At 35.9% G+C, this 26,551-nt stretch overlaps 1 protein-coding gene across 1 annotated transcript in view; it reads right to left on the bottom strand.

Moving 5' to 3' along the window:
* LOC127631297 (glutamine--fructose-6-phosphate aminotransferase [isomerizing] 1-like) overlaps positions 1-26,449 on the bottom strand; it is a 53,611-nt gene extending 27,162 nt beyond the window's left edge. The window contains exons 1-11 of the mRNA XM_052109382.1: positions 26,407-26,449; positions 18,957-19,064; positions 18,733-18,840; positions 18,142-18,267; positions 17,860-17,918; positions 17,638-17,772; positions 17,499-17,560; positions 15,364-15,443; positions 15,088-15,196; positions 5,582-5,745; positions 1,124-1,219 (exon numbers count right to left, since the gene is read on the bottom strand). Of these exons, the coding sequence (XP_051965342.1) occupies positions 1,124-1,219; positions 5,582-5,745; positions 15,088-15,196; positions 15,364-15,443; positions 17,499-17,560; positions 17,638-17,772; positions 17,860-17,918; positions 18,142-18,267; positions 18,733-18,840; positions 18,957-19,064; positions 26,407-26,413 (1,054 nt within the window). The 5' untranslated portion in view covers positions 26,414-26,449. The remainder of the gene's footprint in view (positions 1-1,123; positions 1,220-5,581; positions 5,746-15,087; positions 15,197-15,363; positions 15,444-17,498; positions 17,561-17,637; positions 17,773-17,859; positions 17,919-18,141; positions 18,268-18,732; positions 18,841-18,956; positions 19,065-26,406) is intronic.
* Positions 26,450-26,551: the final 102 nt, after the last annotated feature.

Below are 26,551 nucleotides of genomic sequence, written 5' to 3'. Positions count from 1 at the left end.
TTGTGTCCTGGTTTATATGCCCATTCATTTTATTATGTATATATATCGTTTCCTCAGCAGAAAGATTGGGGATATTGGATCATTCCAATTATAATCAATGAAGCCGTTCAACTAAGCCATCTGCGTGACCCGTGAACAAGTTACGAATTTCTTTAGTTATAAAAATACTTGTCTCTTTCTTCTGTGCTAGCTTCTATACAACTCTAGCTACTTAGAAGATTGATTATGCAGATATTGTTGACTTGTGTGATAAATTGCATACGTTCTTCATTTGTAAATTGTTTTGTAAAAAAAAAAAAAAGTCTGCTAAATGACAAGGTAAATAACTTGCGTCCTCATTTTGGTAATGGCATTTTATGACAATGGCTTTAACGTTAACGGTGTTTAAGCAATTATGAATAAAGCGCCTTCCACTGTTGTTTTGAATGTGTTCGACAACTTGCAAGAAATGTTCAAGGGACAAAGATGTCACTTCCTTAAACGACGAATAGTCCTTGAAATGGTCTATAGGTGTTGATGAGAAATTGATATTTTTTTTTTAATTATCAAGTCATTTTGTGCTTTTTGGAGATGCATAGTTCTGGCCACCATTCACTTGAATTGTATGGACCAACAGAGCTGAAATATTCTTCTAAAAATCTTCATTTGTGTTCTGCAGAAGAAAGAATACACATCTGGAATGGCATGAGGGTGAGTAAATGAGAGAATTAAAATGTTTGGGTTAATTAACCCTTTCATGGAACCCTCTCGATATTTTGCTGAATGTTCAAACTGATTTTTTGCATAAAATGAGTGTATGTTTGAGCCATGGTCACCATTCACTTAATAGTATGGAAAAGTGCAGCTTTGCATTCCACTATTTAACTTATTTGTGTTTCCCCCAATAGGGTTTGAAAAGATAGGAGTGTGACTAAATGATGTCAAAATGTAAATTTGGGGTGAACAAACCCCTATAAGTAAATCAAACCCTGGGAGATGTTTCCAAAGAAACACACTTTTTAAACATTCACACGGTTTAGCTATACTTAAACTTCTAAATTCAAAGAAAAACATTCACAACTCTTTGGAAACTTGTCCTGTGTTGAAACAAATGATTCACTGATCAGAGCACAGATTGGCTCACCGGTGTTGTTTTCGAAGTTAACTCTTCCTCTCATGGTGTTGACCACTGATTCTGGCTGCTCAAAGATCTCCTTCTGCATGAAGGAACTATAGTTCCCTGTTTTTAGAAAAAGAACCAGAGACAAAGTGATGAAAGTCAGCCTTAACATATTATTCTCTCATGATAAACCATGTGTACCGGGTCACTTTTGGACGAATGCATTTTTATCTTTAAGTATAACAATATGGAATGACAAGTATACCATATACACAGTTATACAATAAGTATAACAAATAAAACTAAGTGTGTCACTAGTGGCGCGAAACATAATTGCAAAACTGAACTAGAATTTTGCATTTCAGTCAGTCAGACTGCTCAATGTTTTGAGCATCACAGAGTCAGCATTCAGTGTACTCCAAGGAAAATCAACCAACAAATGATTTACTTATAGAGGTTCCAGCAAATAATAAAAAAAAGGGTTTAATAACTTTTCACCTTTAAAATTAAGAATTGAAATTTATATAAATCACAAATACACAAATAATATTTTGGTGTCACAAAAATGGGAGTTTTAAGGTCATAATCATCATCAAATCATTAGAATCATTATGGTGTTGGGAATATTTTACTTGGAGCAATAGATATCTGATTATATTTCTGAAAAATATATATTCTGGAACTGCTCTCGATTTAAAGGGCATCTGGAGGAGATGCAGTGTTCTAAGACATGAAAAATCATAATCAGAAACTCATTTCAGCTGGATTAATAGCCTTCAGTCGCTGACGGCAAACAAATGAAGCTTTTAAATTTAAATGCTCAATTAAAGACTCTTTACTAATCAATTCTCACGCAAGCATGGAAATAAACTGAAGGAATGTGAGAATAATTTCTCACATGGAACAGTTCCTTGGTGAGAGACTGCTTTACCCCAAATATAGGTCATGAGAACTGGGGTTTTTCACAATAGGTCCAGTGAAATGTTGGGAGGTGGGGAGATACAGAGGAAGGAGTGGATAGATGGATAAAGAAATATAACGGAGGAGGAGCAGAAAGTGAAAGAGGGAGAGATACATCTGATGTGATGTACTGCCCTCAGGTGGTCATGGGGAAAAAGCAACACATTTGCTTGAATAATATATCTGTAGAGGTGAAAAGTGTGTGATATCTGAGCCACTATCTGTACCAAATGGAATTGCAATATTAATTAAATTACTTCATTATTGTGAGGTGCGAGTGCATTTAACTGGGGTTACGGTTTACACTGTGGATCTGGAGAAATCAGCATATGGTTCACCACAGTACATGAAAGAATACAACCAAAAGTTTAGTTTTTTGGAATTACAATAAAGTTCCTGATCAACCTGTGTTTCTGGTCTCGGTCTAACTTAAAAGCTGAAGCACATAACTCTTTGATTCCAGAGCATTATCTCTGTTATGTGCAATGATTCGTCAGTCAATAAATGACATGAGTGAAAAGTTTGAATTGAGCGGTCAATATCACAGTATCTCTGTATTTAATAAAAGTCATATATTTTTTTGGCCCAAGACAATACAGTATTTAGCCCCCTAATACGTTACAGAATTATGCTAAACCCTCACTGTGTGATCTCATTGGCAGAAAACTACATTAATTAGGGTGGCACAATTAACCATAAATAATGTAGATTACAGATAGAACTGCAGCAATCCCTGTAACTAATTCTGAAATTACAATATTGTGTTTGTCTACAGCATTTGCACAAAAAGTAATATATACAAATATTGATAACATTAACAAATATTTGATTTATAACCACCTTTTTTGGTTTGCATGAATGCAACATCAAATCACAGGCAATTACATTTGTCTAAATGCATATAAGTAATAATAACTGTGTGCATTTAATTGAAAAACTAAATTTCTTCATGCAATTAAATAACAAAGAAATTTAGGAACACAGTTCTCAGATTACATTTTACTAGTGTATGTTGTTATAAATTACTAGGTTTCTTTAGCATCTGTCAAGTTAAAAAGCAGTTCTGCTTTGAAAAACGTTTCTCAAGATCCTTGTTTTTTCTATTCTGTTGCACTCAAGTGTTACGGATTTGAACGCAGGAACCTTCAAATTAATATTCCAGATGTGTATGGCTTTCTTTCTTCACCAGAACACATTTGAAAAAAAAAAAAAAATAACAATATCTCAGCTCAGTAGGTCCTTAAAGTGAATATAGATCTCTCATTTGAAGATCCAAAAATCACAGACAGTCAGCATAAACGTCATCCATACGACTCCAGCTGTTAATGTCTTCTAAAGTGATACAATCACTTTTGGTGCAAAAAATATAAATATTGAAGTACTTTATTTTTTTTAATCATGCTTCCGGTCAGGAGCGGTACAAGCGTGTGACGTAATCGCATTGGCATTTGAAACATGAGAACGGATACAAGTGCGTCACAGCTGGAAGAGCAGTGCTGTTTACAATTGAGGAGGAGGAACACTGTACAGTCGCTTGGTTGATTTTGGTTTAGATCTGTTATTATTGGTCTCTTTACTCACAATGGTGCATTTTGTGTGCTTATCCTGGATGTCTCAACCGAGTGGAGAACATGAGATAGTTAAAAAGTACTTAAATATTCAAATTTTTTGCACCCAAAAGTGATCGTATTGCTTTAGAAGACATTAATTTAACAGCTTGAGTTGTATGGATGACGTTTATGCTGACTGTCTGTCATTTTTGGAGCTTCAAAAGAGAAATCTCCATGCACTTGCATTTTAAGGGCCTACTGAGCTGAGCTATTTGTCTATTTTTCTTCAAATGTGTTCTGGTGATTAAAGAAAGTCACTCACACCTGGGATATCAGAAGGATGAGCAAATGAGAGAATTAAAATTTTAGGGTGAAATATCCCTTTAATTATTTTTCACACAAATAAGTGCCAGCAGTTTAAAGGCCGCTCACATGGAGATCTCCTTTTCGTCCAGCACCTACTGCTATAAAAATTAAGGTTACATTTTTTTATAAAAACAACAACAACAACAACAACAACCACCACCACCAGGTAACACTTATCAACTAGGTTGTAATTGGTAACATGAACAATCTTCTTCCAGCACGTGTTAATCTTGGTTAAATGTTAATTTTTAAACAATACATTTTTTAAATTGAAAGTTCAATATATTAACATTAACTAATGCATTACGAACTAGCATGAACCAACAATAAACAATAGTATGTTGAGAAATTAACATTAACCAAGATTAATAAATGCTGTAGAAATTAGGGATACACCAATATGAAAATGTAAATAAACAATTTTTTAACAAAAATATTGGCAGATACCGATATTTTGCCACTTTCCTTATTTTTTCATCAGATCAATATTTTGCTGAGGAATTATGAATGTAAAATTTACAAAGAGGTATGAAAGCTTTTTATTATTCAAAAAATAATTTCTTTTGAACATGGATTGGATCTGTTGAACATGACAAGTAAACATTTTAAAGAGACACAATGACAGATAAATAAATGGAAAAAGGGGATTTATTTTATTTAAAAAAAAATAATTAAATAGCTAACTTTAAACCATGATGATTGTTGTGAAAAAAAAAAACATTTGTACTTCGAAAACATTTTTGCACTTCTATTTTGCAGATCAAAACAACAGAATTTACATTTGACATGTTTGTACTATATAAAAGAGAAACTCACAAATTCATGTTATGCAATTCCACAAAAATGTCAAAAACATCATTGAAAAATAAAGTTACCAAAGGAACAACACGCCATTTTAAGTGCTATTGTGGTATCGTGGATAATGCCATAAAAACACTAGAGGGCGCTGCTTGCTTACACAGCACTTACTGAAGTGCTGACTGACTCACTGAATGCGGTCTATATCTTTAGCTATCAAGTTTTTTTAACTAACAAGTCAAAGTTAGCTTGTTTCAAAGTGTTTTGGATGGTTTTGCATCATGTGTAGGTAAGCGTCTCATTTACATATGTAATGACAGTTTTTCCTCATTAATAGAAGAGAATGATTATAAATTAAATATGACAATTTTAGGAGTGCCAACCGTGTTATATTTTGTGGTGCATAAAACCGATTTGCCGGTGCTTTTAATTTGATCAATAATTGGCAGATAAATATTGGCCATATTTATCTCAAGTAAAATATATCATTCACAGTTAGTTCATGATACCTAATGCATTTACAAATGTTAACATATACAGCCTCATTGTAAAGTTTAACAAATATACCATTAATAAGATATAGTTCATAAAAATCTCCCTCAATACTTGTGCATCTCTGGCGAGTCTACATTGGGTTGCGAGCCCAAGGTTGAGAAACTCAGTACGTATAGTATGTTTATTACATATAGGACAAAGAGTCACATAAAAAGTTATATTATGTGAGCAAGACAGCCCCTTTATGAATTGCCAATAAAGCTCCAATATGGACCAGACTTTTCGCCGATGAAATTGTATACTCAGTTCTTACCTTTCATGATCTGCTGCAGCTCCATCTGTAGGGTCTGGATGGCACGGGCTGGGTGGTCTCCTGCTGTGCGCTTGATCCGATGGATGGAGAGACGGCCATTGCTCACCGCTGCAACATCATCATCCTCAAGGAAGATTACCTGGTTGGTATGCTCGATCACAGCACTGCCATCACATCAAAACCACATTTAAAAGGCATTTATACAGGTAACGGTGTTATCTTGAATTCTACTCAATTGTTTTCCGATTTTACAGCATGTGTTAGAAAGATACCCCTGTAAACAAAAAATACGAGTGGTTGTATCAGAATGAACTAATCTTGTTTTTTCTTTTTCTATTTTTAATAAACAGGATCAGTCTGAATTTGCTCATATTGCAAGCAGATAATATAATGACCAATTAAAAAAAAAAAAAGTTGCCAGGTTACAAAGTATATCAGTTATCTATTTTTTTTCCTATTGCACATAATAATGTTTTAATGCCAGATTCCATTGAAAGCATGTACTGTAAATTGTAGATTTATAGTGAACACTGTCTCACACACACACACAAAGTCAGAAGTTTACATAGCCAAATACATTTAAACTCAGTTTTTCACAATTCCTGACATTTAATCATAGAAAACATTCCCTGTCTTAGATCAGCAACTTTATTTTAAGAATGTGAAATTTCAGAATAATTGTAGAGAGAATCATTTATTTCAGCTTTTATTTCTTTCATCACATTCCCAGTGGGTCAGAATTTTACATACATTTTGTCAGTTTTTGGTAGCATTGCCTTTAAATTGTTTATCTTGGGACAAACATTTTGGGTAGCCTTCCACAAGTTCTCACAATAAGTTGCTGGAATTTCGGCCCATTCTATGGTTAAAGCTCGGTCACAAAGGGGTCTTCCAAATGGACAATGATCCAAAGCTTACCTTCAAAGTTGTGGCAAAATGGCTTAAGGACAACAAATTAAAGTGGCCACAATCCATATTAGAGGTGGTATTGGAACCCTGACCTCAATCCGATTTTGGGCAGAACTGAATAAGCATGTTGAGCAAGGAGGCCTACAAACCTGACTCTGGTACACCAGTTCTGTTTAGAGGAATGGTATGGGCTGAAATATGTGCCACCAGAAACTGAATTTGAACCATTTATATTTGAATTTGAATGGCTAAACTTGAATAATTGCATTGAAAAACTGAATTTGAAATCACATAATTTGAAATTGTATTGTTTAATTAAAATTGAATTTATTCAAAAACTGAATCTGAATTGTATCATTTGAAATTGAATTTATTCGTTTGGAACTGAAGTCCAATAAAATTTGATCCTCACTGAAAATTAAACTCTCTATATATCTTCACATTCACTTCTCACAATTCAGATTCAGTTCTCAAATTCAATTTCAAGTTACTGAGACAGACATCCGGGTAGTTGGAGGATGAAGGAAGAGCAATCGAGCGCAGATCGATAGATAGCGTTCATTGGCGCACAGGACTCCTCTTGGGCCAATCAGCACCAATGTTTTGGAGCACAGTACGTTACCCGCCATGAAACTATGGAATTACGATTGTGTCAATAATAATGAATGTAACTTTATAAAACTGAATGTAACTTTATAAAACTGAACGTAACTTTTTCAGAAACTATCAAAAATATTCCATTACAAAAGAAGAAAAACACAATTAAAATGAAAAAAATGAACTCAGTCGCATCGAATTTAACAGGCTCTTCAAATATGCTTCATTTTTTGTTAATGTTTTTCAAAGATTCGTTTTCGCAAATCGTGGATTCTGAATACATTGCCACAGATTTCGCTTACGCTTCGCAGTTTTTCGTTTGCTGTTTTGAGACAAACCTCTCGTGGGGGTGGGCTTAACAGTGATCTACTCTGATTGGATAGTGAGCTTTTGATGGACAGGTGCTCTCTGACCCGGATGTACAGACGTCACTCAGTGGCGCGCATATTGGAAAGCTCTCGCGGTGATATGTAGTTATGCAATACGTCGTGCTTTGTTGTATTACTTACTAACAATATGTAAATAATATTTGACCTATAATTATATAATTTAATATTATATGAGACCTTCGATCGTCTAATAATCGTCTTCGATCAGTCTGTAAATATGAGCTCTCAGGAGAGACACGGAGCGGCATCATCTTCCTCCTCCTCTTGTCCTTCAAGTCAGCTTGAAGTAAGTTCGTGTTACTGAAGTAACCAATAACATCGATAAAAGTTTTATTCATGTAACGTTACAGTGTGCAACAGTTCTGGCTTTATTTTGCAAATTTATTGTTGTATTGTAAATGCATGCTAAATAAAATGTTGCTGTTTTGTCATTGTCATGACTGCAAAACTGAAACCTGGCCATATCTTGGTCCACTGTTTGACTCTGCCCTGACTGCTGAACGGACTGCTGCTGACCCTGCCTTGTGCTGGTATTCCCGAGCGACTGGTTAAGAATTTCAAGGTTGTTATGTACAGCTGCAGATGCAGCATCTGCACCAAAATTTCTGCCTTGCTGTAGAATAAAGACCAGTTTGATATCTGCACTGTCTACATTGACACGTCCTTGAATATAATAACTGTGCAAAAGAGCAAACAATCAAACTACATAACATCATGACATGACATCAGTGCATTGCAAACTTGTGAATGACAATAAAAAAATTATTAACAAATATATAAAAATATGATATTTTATATGTGTTTATCAAAACATTGTGAATAAATATAATAAAATATATGCAATATTCCACCACTGTGTTGAAATTTAGAGTGTTTTCTGTAAAATTAGACAATTTCTATCCATTTACTCCAATGTATGTGGGCAGGACGCTCTTTTAAATTCAGATATGCCTAATTCTCTAAAAAATTCAAAATATCCTGCAGAGCTGAAGTGGTTAAACAATAAATTTGCAAAATAAAGCCAGAACTGTTGCACACTGTAACGTTACATGAATACAACTTTTATCGATGTTATTGGTTACTTCAGTAACACGAACTTACTTCAAGCTGCCTTGAAGGACAAGAGGAGGAGGAGTGGAGCATTTGTTTAATAAGCAAGGTCTTTTATTCAGATATTCAGAATTTCTTTCTGAATACCAAATACCAGTAACCCCAAAAGAATTTGCTACAGTAATGGGTGCTATTCCCTCTGGTTTATGTATGCTTTTTAAAAACCGTAATTACTTCACACCAGTATCTACTGCATCCTTTCCTAAACCTTGTGATACTTCTGTTGGTCAAATCTGTTTTTCAGAGTCGAAAGCTAAAAACTATAAGATCTTTATTTCTTTAGGATTTGATTTCTGTTCCACCTGTTATTTCCTTTTGGAATAATTTGTTTGGTAACCTTAATTGGAAAAAAAATCTGGTCTTTACAGCAGAAATTCATTCTCACAAATAAAGTGAAAGAAATGTCCTTTAAGTTGATACACAGGTTCTATCCTGTTAAGAAATTTATACAAAGATTTAAATCTGATATTGAGCTAACATGCTCTTTTTGTGTGAATTCTGATGAAACAGTGGTTCATTTATTTTGGTCGTGTCATTACACTCAGAAGCTCTGGAATGATATTGATGTTTTTATCAAGTGTAAGATTTTGCCAGGCTTCTCAATACATATGAGAAACATTATATTTGGGTATTTTGATTCAGACCCCACAAACGAAAATGTCTGTTTTGTTATTAATTTAATTATTTTCCTAAGCAAATTCTATATTCACAAATGCAAATTTTTAAACCGTAAACCTATCTTCTCTGTCTTCTTAAAAGAAATAGAAAATTATCTAAATTTGATTTCAGTATCTACTAATAAGAATTATTTTTATTATTATTTTTTTTTTTCTATTTATTTTTGTCTTCTTTATTGTTTTGGTTGATATTATGTGATGTACGTATGCTTTCTCTTTTGTATGTTCCTGTTCTTTGCATTAAAAAAAAAAAAATATATATATATATATATATATATATATATATATTTTTTTTTTTTTTAAATAAATAAAAAACAAGAGGAGGAGGAAGATGATGCCGCTCCGTGTCTCTCCTGAGAGCTCATCTCAGACTGATCGAAGACGATTATTAGACGATCGAAGGTCTCATATAATATTAAATTATATAATTATAGGTCAGATATTATTTACATATTGTTAGTAAGTAATACAACAAAGCACGACGTATTGCATAACTACAAATCACCGCGAGAGCTTTCCAATATGCGCGCCACTGAGTGACGTCTGTACATCCGGGTCAGAGAGCACCTGTCCATCAAAAGCTCACTATCCAATCAGAGTAGATCACTGTTAAGCCCACCCCACGAGAGGTTTGTCTCAAAACAGCAAACGAAAAACTGCGAAGCGTAAGCGAAATCTGTGGCAATGTATTCAGAATCCACGATTTGCGAAAACGAATCTTTGAAAAACATTAACAAAAAATGAAGCATATTTGAAGAGCCTGTTAAATTCGTGCGACTGAGTTCATTTTTTTCATTTTAATTGTGTTTTTCTTCTTTTGTAATGGAATATTTTTGATAGTTTCTGAAAAAGTTATGTTCAGTTTTATAAAGTTACATTCATTATTATTGACACAATCGTAATTCCATAGTTTCATGGCGGGTAACGTACTTTGCTCCAAAACATTGATGCTGATTGGCCCAAGAGGAGTCCTGTGCGCCAATGAACGCTATCTATCGATCTGCGCTCGATTGCTCTTCCTTCATCCTCCAACTACCCGGATGTCTGTCTCAGTAACTTGAAATTGAATTTGAGAACTGAATCTGAATTGTGAGAAGTGAATGTGAAGATTTAATTTTCAGTGAGGATCAAATTTTATTGGACTTCAGTTCCAAACGAATAAATTCAATTTCAAATGATACAATTCAGATTCAGTTTTTGAATAAATTCAATTTTAATTAAACAATACAATTTCAAATGATGTGATTCAAATTCAGTTTTTCAATGCAATTATTCAAGTTTAGCCATTCAAATTCAAATATAAATGGTTCAAATTCAGTTTCTGGTGGCACATATTTCAGCCCATACCATTCCTCTAAACAGAACTGGTGTACCAGAGTCAGGTTTGTAGGCCTCCTTGCTCAACATGCTTATTCAGTTCTGCCCAAAATCGGATTGAGGTCAGGGTTCCAATACCACCTCTAATATGGATTGTGGCCACTTTAATTTGTTGTCCTTAAGCCATTTTGCCACAACTTTGAAGGTAAGCTTTGGATCATTGTCCATTTGGAAGACCCCTTTGTGACCGAGCTTTAACTTCCTGGCTGATGTCTTGAGATGATACTTCAATATATCCACAATTTTCCTTCCTGATGACATATTTGTGAAGTGCACCAGTCCCTCCTTCAGCAAAGCACACCCACAACATGATGCAGTCACCCCCATGCTTCATGGTTGGGATGGTGTTCATTAGCTTGAAAGCCTCACCTTTTTCCTCCAAACATAACGATGGTCATTATGGCCAAATAGTTACGTTTTTGTTTCATTAGACCAGAGGACATTTCTCCAAAAAGTAAGATTTTTGTCCCCATGTGCACTTGCAAACTGTAGTCTGACTTTTTTATGCTGGTTTCTTCCTTGCTGAGCAGCCTTTCAATATAGGACTTGTTTTACTGTGGATATAGAAACTTGTCTACCGGTTTCCTCCAGCATCTTCACAATGTCCTTTGCTGTTGTTCTGGGATTGATTTGCACTTTTGCACCAAACTACATTCATCTCTAGGAGACAGAATGCATCTCCTCCCCGAGCGGTATGATGGCTGCATGGTCCCATGGTGTTTATATTGTTTGTACAGATGAACGTGGTACCTTCAGGCATTTGTAAATTGCTCCCAAGGATGAACCAGACTTGTGGGTGTCCACAATTTTTTTTTTCTGAGATCTTGGCTGATTTCTTTTGATTTTCACATTGTCAAGCAGAGAGGCACCATTTGAAGGTAGGCCATAAAATACATCCACAGGCACTGACTACCACACCTTGACTAACAAGTATGAATCCAGGGCATGTTATGTGAATCCAGGCTTCCCAAGCAACCAATTGGCCCGGTTGCTAATGGTAGTCACGTTGGGTTAACCTCCTCATGGTCACTATCATGTTGCCCTCACTCTCGGTGGGGCACTTGATGAGTTGTGCAAGGATGCGCTAGGTCTCTGCGGTAATGCGCTCAACAAGCCACGAGATGTGTGGACTGACTATCTCAGACGTGGAGGCAACTGAGATTTGTCCTCCGCCACCCGGACTGAGGCGAGTCACAAAGCCACCACGAGGACTTTGGGAATGGGACATGCCAAAATTAGGGAGAGAAAAAAAAAAAAAGAATCCACAGGTCCACCTCCAAGTTATTACACCTCATATCAGAAGCTAATTGGCTAAAGGCTTGACATCATTTTCTGGAATTTTCCAAGCTGCTTACAGGCACAGTTAATTTGTGTATGTAAATTTCTGACCCACTGGAATTGTGATATAGTCAATTAAAAGTGAAACAATTTGTCTGTAAACAATTATTGGAAAAATTACTTGTGTCATACACAAAATAGATGTCCTAAACGACTTGCCAAAACTATAGTTTGCTAATATTAAATATTAAAAGTGGTTGACATTTTTTTTTAAATGACTAGTTTTAAAAGGGTGTATGTACATTTCTGACTTCAACTGAAATTTTACACACACACACACGTTTTTTTTTTTTTTTTGTTTTGGCCATAATACATGAGTTAGAGTTTTTGATTATCTGTATAAAAAAATTATTTATTGGTGTGTCCACATTATTTTCAAATATTTATGTATTTAAATAGAGTCAATGATTAATTAAAGATCAAACTAAGGCTGGGCGATATGTAAAATATATTTTATAGATAATAGTCTACAAAAAAATATTGCGATATTACATAGACGACACCTTCCCGTGGGTAGGTCAATATTTAGCTTTATTGATTTTGTCTAATTCATTTATTGAAACATATCGGCCGATATCCAGATTTTTTTAATTATCGTATCGCCCGATACATTTTTTCCCCTTTTGGACGATTTGTTTCTTGAGGACGCTAAGAATCGACTGCTTGCATGTGAAGCAACTGAGACATGTAAATGACCAGTAAAGGTTTGTTTTGTTGTTACGTGCAATCGTGTTACTACAATAATAGACCGGTGTGCAACACAGTGTCATTTAAACGGTCCACATAACAGAGCATCGGCAGACGCGTGAGCTCATAATGTTGAAGTGCTCGCCTGTTTCATCCTCCCTCTCTCTCCTCAACAGTTCTATGTAACTTTAATGGTCTTGCCTATGATAAAAAGGCAAATACCAATAAAACTAATATAATTTACCCTCTGCAAATATGTGCATATCTGGTTTAACCAGATGTAACAAACCAACATAACACAACAAATCCAGCATCCTGTGGAGCACTCATTAATCTTCATCTGAAGCAGGTATTCTAACAGTCTCTCCTCAACAGTTCCCTGTAACTTTTATAATGATAAAAGGCAAATATCAATAAAACTTGTTATATACCATCTGCAAATATGCATTTATTTATTTAGCTGCTCACGCTGTATCCGCACGAGCATGTGAGTACATCTTCAAAGCAAAATTTTGAGAAAATATGATTGCTAACGTGGACATGCCATTCATGGTTGCTGGACTACGGTGTGTACTGTTATTTCCATCTTCCTAATATATTAACAATTTCTTCATTAGAAAATAATTACTTAAATTTGATTAAACATAAATCAGAAGAAACTGCAATTAAAAAACATTTAGTGTGAAATTGAGTAAATACTGTTAAAGAGTTTATTCATTTTTTAGCAATTTTATGTTTATATTATTTAATAAATGAAATTGTGTGATATAACGGCATTATATCGGCATATCGGCCACCCTGCTCTCTGGATATCGGCATTGGCCATTAAAAGAACCCATATCGGTTGATCACTACTTTAAACAAAATGAAAAATCAATGAAAATAACAAAGTGATCAAAAAATCTTATATAACCACCTCCCCAAATCCAAAGATTTTCCGTCTCCAACAGCCCTATTTGCTATCACGCAAGTACTCATCAGCGACAACAGCTTTTATTAAGAACAATTAAGAACTGAAGACAATTTAACTCGAAGATAATAATAATGATCATAACAAATAAGCCAAACAAATTCCCTTATGTTCCCAAAATAATGCTGCCAAATGGGTGTTCTTATTCAATAAGTGTTTGTTTTGGTAATACAGTTAATACTGCCAAAAGAAAAGAAAATAGAACTACATTTTAGGTTCAAGATGAACGTCTCTTGTATAATTTTATGATTTAAATCACAGTCTGTTTCTTTAATACAAAGATAAATCTATAACTGAACTTGCATAGTTGCGCTCAAAATGCATGTTAACCACGAACTGCTCTGAGGAAATAAACTCACAGCACCTCCTGAGATGATCGGAGATAATTTGCAGCGTTCTCATACACAACATTATTCTTGCAAATAGTTCTTAGATGAAAGAGAATATAATAAGAAAGACCGATAACTCCTTACGCGTGTGTTCCACAAGAAAAGCGATGCGCGCCTTTCAAACAGTGAATCAGAAACGGGCATTAACCGCTTTTATTTTGTCTGGTCTCAAATTTAATAAAGTGTGTTTCTTCAAGCACGTGTCTAACGGCATTTCTTATCAGGCGTCACTCCGAGAGGTCTTACAGGTTACCCAAATATTGCAGTTTAGTGTTGCGCAGTTTACCGTTACTAACGAAGCATCGCAATACCAAAAAAACTTAAACTGTACAAAATCATCTTTACTAATTTCGGTACCATTTTACTGTATGCTGCAATTAGCAAAAAATGTATCAGATGTGACAGTTTTTAAATTAAATCAATGACTATTTGAAAATAAAATACGTCTGGACATGGTCAAATGTGATCTTTAAACAGCAGAAGGATGTAATTAAATTAAATGATATAGTCTCATGCGCTGCACACTACAGAATGAACAAGGAGGTGCCACACTGTTCTGTCATTTGCTTCACACACACACTAATTAATATATATACAGTATGTATATATATATATATATATATATATATATATATATTTTTTTTTTTTTTTTTTTGATTAAAGCTGTATGTAACAATTTCATTAAACATAATTTGGTCATAACATTTAATTAAAACATTTAACATGGAATCCAGAAAAAATCAAACGGAAATCGCATAATTTGTATCTGTGAGACTAATCAAGTCGGTGTAATTTCATCATAAATCTGATGCTTTTAATTTGTTGATTATAGTATCAATTTAGTAGCGATACCAGCCCTTGTACCTTGGTATCGTACCGAAGCCAACATTTTGGTATCGGAGCAACACTATTTCCCGATATTGTCGATCATCGTCTGTCAATGAGTGTCACAATTGGCATCGGGATATTTGTAAGATATCGGCGATATCTGATTACATAGTTTTATCGCCCAGTCCTAGATCAAACACTGCGAGATAAAGAGAATGAATAGAAAAGAACAGACCTGGCATCAGAAGCAAAGTAGTACTCCACAGCTTTCTCATCCACAGGAAATAGACACGTGTCCTGGTCCATCCTGGGTAGAGTGTTACAGCTCTTTTGGTCTTTGCCAGCTATATATTAAGATACAAATTTACACTTATAGAGAGTGACAGAAAATTGAGGAGAGAGTGTGTAATGGAATTAGCACATGTGGCATGTCAGACTCAAACCACTTGAACTGTTAAACCACAGCTCAGACTATATGCAGGTGTCTGTGTGTGCTTGTGTATGAACTCACTTGAGCGATACAGGATGGGGATGTGATCTGTGGACAGCTTGTGGTCACTTCTAACACCGATCAGTAACGGACCTCCTCTCCTGGATGGATACAAAGAAAAATCAGTTCAGTAGAAGTGGAAGAAAAAAGGAAGCAATAGCTTACAATATAACAGAAGGTTAAAATAAAGCTTTTGTTACCAAATTCAGTAAATAAACACTCCAGGCTGAGCTACAGACCTTATTCACGGTAGCACAATATTTCATTTTTGATGTGCATTAATACAGTCGACTAGAACACAGGTAAGAAACCCTCAGAAAACCGTCAAAACACATTGTGTGTAAATGCGATCCATTTGATACACTGAACCTATTATTCCAATAGCCAAATACAATATTAAATGCCGCCAAAGATTTGGGAATATATTTGCGACGTGCTTGTTTTAGATTATGATTTACATTAGGCCATCCTGTAATACAGTACATGACAAAGAAAATGTAATATTTATTGAAAACAAATGAATGAATAGGCAGGACAGGAGCAGTAAGAGCAAACCTCACCAAGTAAAAATTACCCAACATATTATAGTCTATCCCTCACAGCCCGTTTTGATTGCCATAAAAAAAATTTAATATGGCATTTCTCTGAATGGCACCTCACTGAATAAGGTCCATATAGTGAATAATGTGAGCTAGATGGTGCGTGATGAGTGTTGTTAGGAACGACAAGCAACTAAAATACCGAAAGTAAAAGAAAAGTTGTCATAAAAATTAGGGCTGTAATTCAGTTACAATTAAAAATTGTAATAGATTCAGTTACATGATATGCAGATTACTTAATCGAATTAAATCGCGATTAATCACATATATAATTATTTGCTGAGAAAGCTCCTCAAATAACAATAATTAATTATTTAAGAATTTGATTTTGCTTTATTAAAATTATAAATATAATATGACAAACGAGTAACGCATTGGTAAGACAATACAAAAATTGGCTTTACAACACAATATATTGTTTATTTCCATACAACTGAACATACACCGATCAGCCACAACATTAAAATTACCTGTCTAATATTGTGTAGGTCCCCCTCGTGCTTCCAAATCAGCACCAACCTGCATCTCAGAATACCATTTTGAGATGATATTCTCACCACAATTGTACAGAGTGGTTATCTGAGTTACCGTAGACTTTGTCAGTTTGAACCAGTCTGGCCATTCTCCGTTGACCTCTCTCATCAACAAGGCATTTCCATCCACAGAACTGCCGCTCACAACATGTTTTTTGTTTTGTTTCTAGAGACTGTTGTGTGTAAAAATCCCAGGAGATCAGCAGTTACAGAAATACTCAAACCAGCCTGTCTGGCACCAACAATTATCCATGCGATTATCTAATCAGCCAATCGTGTGGCAGCAGTACAGTGCAAAAAATAGGGGTCAGGAGCTTCAGTTAATGTGCACATCAACATCAGAATGGGGAAAAAATGTGACCTCAGTGATTTAGACCATGGCAAGATTGTTGGTGCCAGATGGGCTAGTTGGAGTCTAGCCTATCATTGGCCTACAGTTCACAGCAATCCATTTAGCAACTGAATTAGTCAATCTGCCTGAGCTAAATTTATTATAAGGGCTTTTCTAAGGATGTTTCGATGTACACCTGCATCAGACAGACTGATGCGTCTCACTTTTGTTGCATCACGTCATAAACACAGCGTTTTTAGGTCACTGTGTCGAGCTGAACATAGTTTGAAACACATCTCAAGATTCCTGCATTCATAACTGTGCTCCGTCCAACTGTACTTGAATGTAAGAACATGTTCCGATCTTGTGCTAGTGTCGAGCAAGCCTGAGTGTTGTTTGCTCACTCATGAATCCGCTGGAGTTTCGCTTACTGCCCCCTGCTGATAACAGGTGGTAGATCAAGTTTGAATTGCTCCGATGGTAAGAATACTCTATTTTACAGTACAGAGACATGCTTAGTTGTGTTAATATTTTCAACTCGTTATTCTTTTTAGAATTAATCACACTAAAATAACGTTAATATATATATAAAAATACAAAGATATACAAAAAAGTTATTGCAGGTTCAAGTGCACATCTACTATAAAATGCAATATATGCAATGCATAGGGTTGCCCAAAATCTTCAAATTACCTGGAGCCAACAGCCTCTCCCGGGTAGTGCATGCTTTTGAAGACCAGGACAAAAGCGCCTTCCTAACACAGACAATATAATTAAAACTACATAATTTTCATCATCCATGATCCTTATTGTCAAGATGGCAGGTGTTTACCAGTTGCTGGGTAACTTGCTCCACAAGGGTGGTGAAGGGGATGTCATCGCTCTCCCGGTTATCATACATGTACTTCACCAGCTTGGCGATGGTCTCGGTGTCGGTCTCAGACTCAAACTCATAACCTTTACTCTCCTGTAAACATTCGGTCAGAAACGGTCATAACAGAGAAATACTGTAGTTTGGATAATGCATGGATGGAAGTCAAAATTATTTACTTGCCAAAAACTTCTTCAGGTCTTTGTAATTGGTGATGATTCCATTATGGATAACAATAAATTCTGAAAGCAAAAACATCATCATTTGTCAAACACAATAAAACAACTAAATGATTAGAACGTTAAACAGAATGATACCACTATTTTGTTTGCTTCCCTTAAAAGGAACCGAATTCGTTAAAATTAAGGAATTAATCGTGAATAAATATTTTTATCGATTGACAGCCCTAATTCGTTGAAAATTGGTGAAATATTGGCTATGAAAAGCAGGGTGTTGGTTGCAGACCGTTTTTCTTGTCTGATCTTTGCGGGTGGCTGTTGACAGGACTCGGGACACCATGAGTGGCCCATCGGGTGTGAGCGATTCCCAAGTGCACATCAAACTCCACATCAAGATCAATTTCCTGCTGCCCTGTAGAACAGACACACACAAAGTGTGTAAGTGGGTACAATTTCATTTCTGAAGGTTGTACAGTACATCTTGTGAAGCCCAAAATAGTGCCATGACCAAACTAAGGCCAGAAACACAAGTACACAAACCTGAATGCTTGATTAATGCTTTTCAAGCAGGCAGTCTGGTTGTATATACTTTATATTACTATTGTATATACCAAACTAGAAGACAGATGAGGGTTACGAATTGTGTTCTGACACATTAGGGAATGCAACAACCAATGAAATCCAGCATGCTAAGCTAGAATTGCGTTCTCATGCTTATTCTGGGCCTTTAAGGTATAGTTCACTTTCTGTCAACTATTATTAAACCACATGTTGTCCAAAGCTGTATGACATTCTTTCTTCCAAGGAAAACATGGCAGAATTTTTGTTTTTGGGTGAGCTCTTTAACCTTGACTTGTAAAATTACAATTCCACTTACTATGGATTTCTTCATCAAGGGCTTTCACCTTTCCGGTTTGTTTGATCAAGTGGATGCTCTTAGAGTTGGTCTCCCATTCCTTACTGTTTCCTCCATCAATGCCCACACCTGCAGGCCAGAAAAAGAAAATATAGCTATTCTCAAGATCAGCAGGTCCTGTTGGAAGAGAGCTTATTGTGGTGTGTGATATCAGGTTATTATCCGTTTGTTGGTTTGTTCTCGACCTGCAGAGTCATAGCCGCGATACTCCAGGCGTTGCAGACCTTTGATGAGGACCTCGAGGATCTCGCGGTGAGTGCGAGGCACGTGATAATTCAGATATGCAAAAATGCCTGCAGAGGAACAAAGAGAGTGGGTTTATGATCATGGCAGAGAGTGCATTGAAAACCTTGCATTTTGTGTGCATGTACAAGATAACATCAAGCAAACCACCTCTGCCATCATGCCAACTAATTGGCTGCATTTCATTGAGAGTGAGATTAGTGCTTCCCAAATCATAGAGGGTTGAAAATAGAAAAGTACCAGGATGGCGCACCATTTCTTTTGGATTTTTGATGCATGTACTGTATCTGTGCATGCATTTTTGTGGCTAATATTGCCTAAACGTCCTTCCACAATTGTAGAGAATGTGCAAGGGTTTGCTTTAGTTCTCTTTCAAATGTTCAGTTTCCTAAAGGAACCCAAGGTAAAGAATTTAGCTAGATATTGGTCAACCACTACATAATCCAGTGCATCAGTCATTTTTTTAATGGCTGATGCAGATATTATATTAGGGATGTCCAGATACTACTCAGTAGTTCTTATCAGGCAAACACTGGGGGGGTAAAACTTGTACATTGACATAATGAGGATGTGGTTTCACCTGCTGTGCTTGGCACATGTATGACCAGGGAATTGGGTGTTTAAACCATTTAAATCCAAAAATGTTATATGCTTAAATTAATGTTGTTAAAGCCTGAATAATGTATCATGTGTTAACTGGGTTTCTTTCATTTAAAAGGTAAGCTACAGCCTGGTAAAAATGAATTATAACCTTTAATTACTGAAAACAATATTGGCTATCAAATGTATGTACACAAACACAATGGCATATGCCCACAGACAAAACTACTCATTTGGGTAATCTGTATCGGCCGTTACTCTTAAGACTAGGTACTTGAAGTGGTCTTCAAAAATTTGTTTTCCCCATATTATATAGGTGTGGGAATCACAAAGTAACTGGTGGTTCTATGACTTTCGATACTTTGGTCACGATATAATATTTTTGCGATTCTTTATTTTTAGTATATGCAATTCAAAACTATATTTTGAGATATTTTAATCAATGTTTCTCATTCGTTTTCATCGGACTTAAGATTTAATTGTTCACCTAAAACGTTAGCCTATTTATATGATGCTAGCATTTTTGTCAAAATACCTCAGTTAATGTAACTACTGTAAAATCATGATATATTTTGTTAGGAAGGGTGTTTATGTGTAAAGCATGATAACTGCACCTTCTAAAAGTAGGCCTACTGTTGTTGAACTATTGATCGATTTGGCAAAGATTTTTCCCAACACCACAATTATTGTGGAAACATTTGGCGCGCAAATATCGATACAATATCAAGAAGAAAAATATCACGATAATTTAACATTGATCAATATTATTTTCCACCTTTAATTATGTGATATTACAAACACAATTTAATGAAAGAAAACTAAAGGAAATAAGATGGCAATTTCTGAAAAATAGAAGAATGTGCATCATTCATTGACAATTCAATGAAACCGACACAAGCTGTTAATCAGCAAAACAGGCACCGTTATTTTGACATGGCCAAACAATTAAATCGCCCTGGCCGATATGTATTAATATCTATAAAGTACCATGTTATGCCGTGATAGTGCTACATACTCAAATGTATTGTACTTTCACCAGAGAAGTACATTGTGTAAATTACGATGCAAACGTGACCTTTTCGCTTGAGGGACGGTGATAAAATTAGACTTGGCCTACCTCAGCAGCACAACATGCTCTAAATCTGTAAGATAATTGGAAATACATAATCTGTGCCTTAAATGGGAGAAACTGGAATACGCTACATTATGTAACAAAGAATGTCCCGCATTACAGGTAAAAGAGCCAATCACCTTTTAGATACTGACGTTACCTGTCAATCAACTCGAGAACGTGCATGAAATTCACTGATCTATATATTCATGTAATTGGATCAGTGAAAAAATTTCATTTTTTATTATTAGGTAAAGAAGAAAAATGTATGATTCCAGTGTAGTCAGATTTTACTGCTGATTTTAAAGGTCCTTTGATCGTAATCTTGACCAACCATTTTTGAAGACTTCTGTCTTTCCCCATTCGCTTGTTTACATTGGAAAATAGCTGCCTGGGAGCGTTCCAAAAATGGCCGCAGAGTGAACGTTGCTTACAGTGAACCCTAGCGGCCTGGATGCAGCATCATTCAAAATCAACAGTTTTCAGTTTAAGATGCCATTGTAGAAATAAACTATTCACAGTCAACCATAATTCATTTTAATCTATGAATGAAAGTTTCGAATAACAGGATGGTTACAGAGATTATGCGAGTAATATTTGGCTGGTCATGTGATTCTAACATGGCTGCCCCCATGGGGGGGCTCCATGTAGAATAAAACAGCTTTTATAAGGTTACTGATATGACTGGAGTCTTCATCTCTTGTGAGTGGTTATGTTATTATACTTACATTTTTTAATTAAGATTGATTTAAGAGTAAAACTTTTTATTGAGAAAAAAAATTACAGAATGCACCTTTAATTTCAAAGCTAGTTAAAAAAATATTGTTTTTGGAAGCTAGTCTGTGTTGGAAACTACTGCACTAACAATCTGAAAATGTGCTTTAATAAGCTCTGTAAATTCAAAGACATCTCACTGAACACAAATAAACTACATCACAAAACATTTGTTATTTGTAGTGTCTCTAAACAAAGCAAAGCAAAAAAATCTGTAAGGAAACCAAAGAACTCGCCCTAACGAGGTTGCAGCCAGACAAGTGTGCAAAAACAAACAAAGGGAGGTTTTGATTCAGATAAGGAGGCGGTGGTAGAGCAGAGACAACAGGTCTGACATCTTTAAATAGTCACTGAGGTAGGGAAGGCGGCTGTTCGAGGAGAGGCAAATATTTGTTTGAATTGCATGTCAATAAAAGGCATCTAGGAAATTTCAACGCAAGTCTACCTACAATACATAAACCTACCAAACAAGTAGGAATATATAGACAGCTACAAGGAATGCCAAGATGCTTAGGATGGCATTGAAAAAATGAAGAGGCATCGATAGAATGAAGAAAAATATGCTTTGATACACAAAGTCAGAACAAAATCAATGTAACATGAGGACTCAACTCTGCAAAAACTGCACAAGTAGCAAGACAGAAATGCACTAGTTTAAATGTTCATTATCTTAATACGTGATAAATTGATCCCAAGTACGGCACTTTGAAAGCACAGAGCATCACAGAAGCAGCATTCAGCAGTCTAGCCCTGGGCAATAAAAAAATTACACAGTAATAATTGTATTTCCAAATAATAAGTAGATTTTGCACACCTTGTTCATTCACAAAGAAAAATGTTTTAGTAAAAATATATTTGGGTAAATAAGATTTTTATTAAACATCCATATATGATTGTATGTTAAATAAAAGTATAAACGTGCAAATCGATGAAATTGATTACATTTTACTCTCACTTGATTTTTAGAAGAACATCTCAGCTCTGTGGGTCCATCCAATGCAAGTGAATGGTGGCCAGAACTTTAAAGCTCCAAAAACCACAGAAAGGCAGTATAAACGGAATCCATACGACATCAGTGCATAAATCCATGTCTCCTGAAGTGATATGATAGGTGTGGGCGAGAAACAGATCAATATTCAAGTCCCTGCCCAGTAGGTGGCGATATGCACAAAGAATGCAAATTGCGAAAAGTGAAAGTGGAGACTTATAGTAAAAAAGGACTTACATTTTGATCGGTTTCTCACCCACACCTATCATATCGCTTCAAAAGATATGGATTTAACCACTGTAGTCATATGGATTACTTTAATGCTGACTTTGTGCTTTTTGGAGCTGGTCACCATTCACTTGCTTTGTAAGGACCTACAGAGCTGAAATATTCTTCTAAAAATCTTCATTTGTGTTCTGCAGAAGAAAAAAAAAGTCATACACATTTGGGATGGCATTGAGGGCAAGTAATATGGTTGCCATGGTGTACGGTGTTACCGGTTTCACTCCATACAAGACCAGTGTGAAATTTAACACCATGTAAAAGGGGGAAACATTATGAATGGAACTTCCAATATCAATACAATAGCCCAAGAATAGAAGGAGCTTAAATAAATAATAGTAGCCTAATGAACAGTTTGTGACCCATGAAAAATGAACCTAAACAATGCATTGAAAGCCAGATGTTCTTTACCAACTTACACAGGCAGCAAAATATGTGCACTGACAGAAGACTTTTAAATGCAGGTAACGAATATAATGTGCATGTTGGGTAACTGGAAGAAGTCTCAGATTAGGAATGACACATGAAATGCTGTAAAACACAGACACGCACTTCAAGAAACACACTTTATTATATTTTTAAGAACAGATGACAGAACAGCAGTCTATGCTCATGTCTGATGTGGTATTTGTTTGGAGGCGTGCAGTCTCATGGAACACGTGTATGTAAAGGGTTTTCACTCCTTTGTTTCAGTCTTCTGCATTTTTTTTTTTTTTCAAGAATAGTATCGTCTATACAGTCTATACAGCTGTGATTAAAGCATAAAATAATACAAAAATGCATTCACCTCGAACCATGATTTATATTTCAGTGATTATTATTATCATCATTATAATTATTATGTTAACATTTCTAATTGTTTTTAGATCTTAAATTTTATTAGTAATTTTCCACCTGTTGTCATAGACAGATACTTGCCTGGTGGTAAACCATATTTGATTTATATATTATTTATTTTTTTACCACTTTGTTATTTTAATTGCTTTTTATTTACTAAAGCAATAATATTCACTGATCCCTCAGCCAGGGGGTTTGACAATGTATTTGGATATTGTGATGTATTTGTTTTTTGTTTTTCAAACACCCATACACTAATTTATATATACACATACCTAAAGGATTATTAGGAACACCATACTAATACTGTGTTTGACCCCCTTTCGCCTTCAGAACTGCCTTAATTCTACGTGGCATTGATTCAACAAGGTGCTGAAAGCATTCTTTAGAAATGTTGGCCCATATTGATAGGATAGCATCTTGCAGTTGATGGAGATTTGTGGGATGCACATCCAGGGCACGAAGCTCCCGTTCCACCACATCCCAAAGATGCTCTATTGGGTTGAGATCTGGTGACTGTGGGGGCCATTTTAGTACAGTGAACTCATTGTCATGTTCAAGAAACCAATTTGAAATGATTCGAGCTTTGTGACATGGTGCATTATCCTGCTGGAAGTAGCCATCAGAGGATGGGTACATGGTGGCCATAAAGGGATGGACATGGTCAGAAACAATGCTCAGGTAGGCCGTGGCATTTAAACGATGCCCAATTGGCACTAAGGGGCCTAAAGTGTGCCAAGAAAACATCCCACACACCATAACACCACCACCACCAGCCTGCACAGTGGTAACAAGGCATGATGGATCCATGTTCTCATTCGGTTTACGCCAAATTCTGACTCTACCATCTGAATGTCTCAACAGAAATCGAGACTCATCAGACCAGGCAACATTTTTCCAGTCTTCAACTGTCCAATTTTGGTGAGCTCTTGCAAATTGTAGCCTCTTTTTCCTATTTGTAGTGGAGATGAGTGGTACCCGGTGGGGTCTTCTGCTGTTGTAGCCCATCCGCCTCAAGGTTGTGCGTGTTGTGGCTTCACAAATGCTTTACTGCATACCTCGGTTGTAACGAGTGGTTATTTCAGGCAAAGTTGCTCTTCTATCAGCTTGAATCAGTCGGCCCATTCTCCTCTGACCTCTAGCATCAACTAGCTCAGCTAGTAAAGACACTGACCACCACCCCTGGAGTCATGAGTTCAAATCCAGGGTGTGCTGAGTGACTCCAGCCAGGTCTCCTAAGCAACCAAATTGGCCTGGTTGCTAGGAAGAGTAGAGTCACATAGGGTAACCTCCTTGTGGTTGCTATAATGTGGTTCGATCTTGGTGGGAGTCGTGCGTGGACACCGTGGAGAATAGAGTGAAGCCTCCACGGTATGTCTCTGCGGTAACGCACTCAACAAGCCATGTGATAAGATGTGCAGATTGACGATCTCAGACGCGGAGGCAACTGAGATTTGCCTCAATCCGGGTGGCAGAGGATGAGTCAGTATGCCACCATGAGGAATTGTGCATTCCAAATTGGTAGAAAAAGGGGAGAAAAAAAAAGTTCAAAGTTTGAAATCAAGCTACCTTGCGTTATTGGCTATTATTTAACAAACATTACCCCCTAGTACCACTTAACATCCAACCAGCGGTAATACTGGTTTTAGTCAATTTGAACGTGAACGCCACATCGGTGTGAAAATTATATCGTGGCAAGTCCACTATGAAAATGACAGAATTCCCATTTTTGAGTTAACTATCCCTTTAATGCACAATGAACTAACATGAACTATCAATAAACAATTGTATTTTTATTAACTAACATTATTAAGATTAAAACATTCTGTAAAAAATATATTGTTCATTATGAGTTCATGATACTGTTCAGAGAGCAAGGAAATGCTGATATGTGTGAACAACTCAAACACAATATTTGTCCTGGCCAAAAAGAACAACCACTGCTTTTTGTCAAGGTTGTGATACAAACCCATAAATGTTTTGTCTTTAGAACAATGAACCATGTCGGTGGAAAAAGGCTAAGAGCTCATTCAAAAACACATGTAGCTTATCAGACAAAAGCCTATGGGAAAAGACCTTCAGACAAGTCTTGATTTTCTCTCTTTATCCTCATCTGATGACAATGCACATCTGCGAATTTTTTTAAAGCACAGACTACTCATCTGTAACCTAACCTTAAATTGTTTTTCTCTCCTTTGTTGTACTACATGGGAAAAATCTGTGCTTTCACTTTAACTAACCCAAACTGAAAAAAGGAGGCGTGGCCCTTTTAAATTAAGTTTTGACCTGTTCCGCTGGAAAGGCTGGTATCATCGTCTTGAAATAAAAGTCTAGATGCTAAATTAATAAACACCATGGCAATCTGTTTAACTCGTATATCAAGATTACACAAATGTGCTTTAACAGCATAAATAAATCCACTTATGGCAAATGTAGGGTGATGGACAATTTAGATTATTTAAATACATAATTAAAGTAACATACACGTATGAAAACAGATAACTTACGCGTAAAATTTAAACTGAACTGGTATTAAAAATTTATAAAAAACATAGTTACCAAGAAAGCATTTTGGGGTGACATAAACAAGTTCAAACGTTAGATATGATACCCAAAAATGTTGTCTAATAAGGCAGATCACTAGGTTTTGAGCTACTGAATTTTCCCACAGAAGCGTTTTCTACTTTCCTTTTTTCAGTCCAAACGCCTTTATTCTGTGTCCCATGATATTAAAACAACTGTCGCGTGTATTAATAGCGTAAATGTAAAACAAAAACACTGTTTTCATTATCATACTCACCACACATGTCTCTGCTACTTTTGGTTGGTTGCTGTGTAGTTCCTTGTTCTGAAATCGCTGTCACACAATGCCCGCCCACAAAGGGATTTATTGGACGAGAACGAAGGCAGAGATCTGTGGCACGCTGATTGGCTGAGTTTGCTGT

Source organism: Xyrauchen texanus, chromosome 37 (genome assembly GCF_025860055.1).
Source record: "Xyrauchen texanus isolate HMW12.3.18 chromosome 37, RBS_HiC_50CHRs, whole genome shotgun sequence".
NCBI classification, from domain to species: Eukaryota; Metazoa; Chordata; class Actinopteri; order Cypriniformes; family Catostomidae; genus Xyrauchen; species Xyrauchen texanus.
The sequence above is the reverse complement of the archived record's forward strand: the minus strand, read 5'-3'. Positions and strand labels throughout refer to the sequence as shown.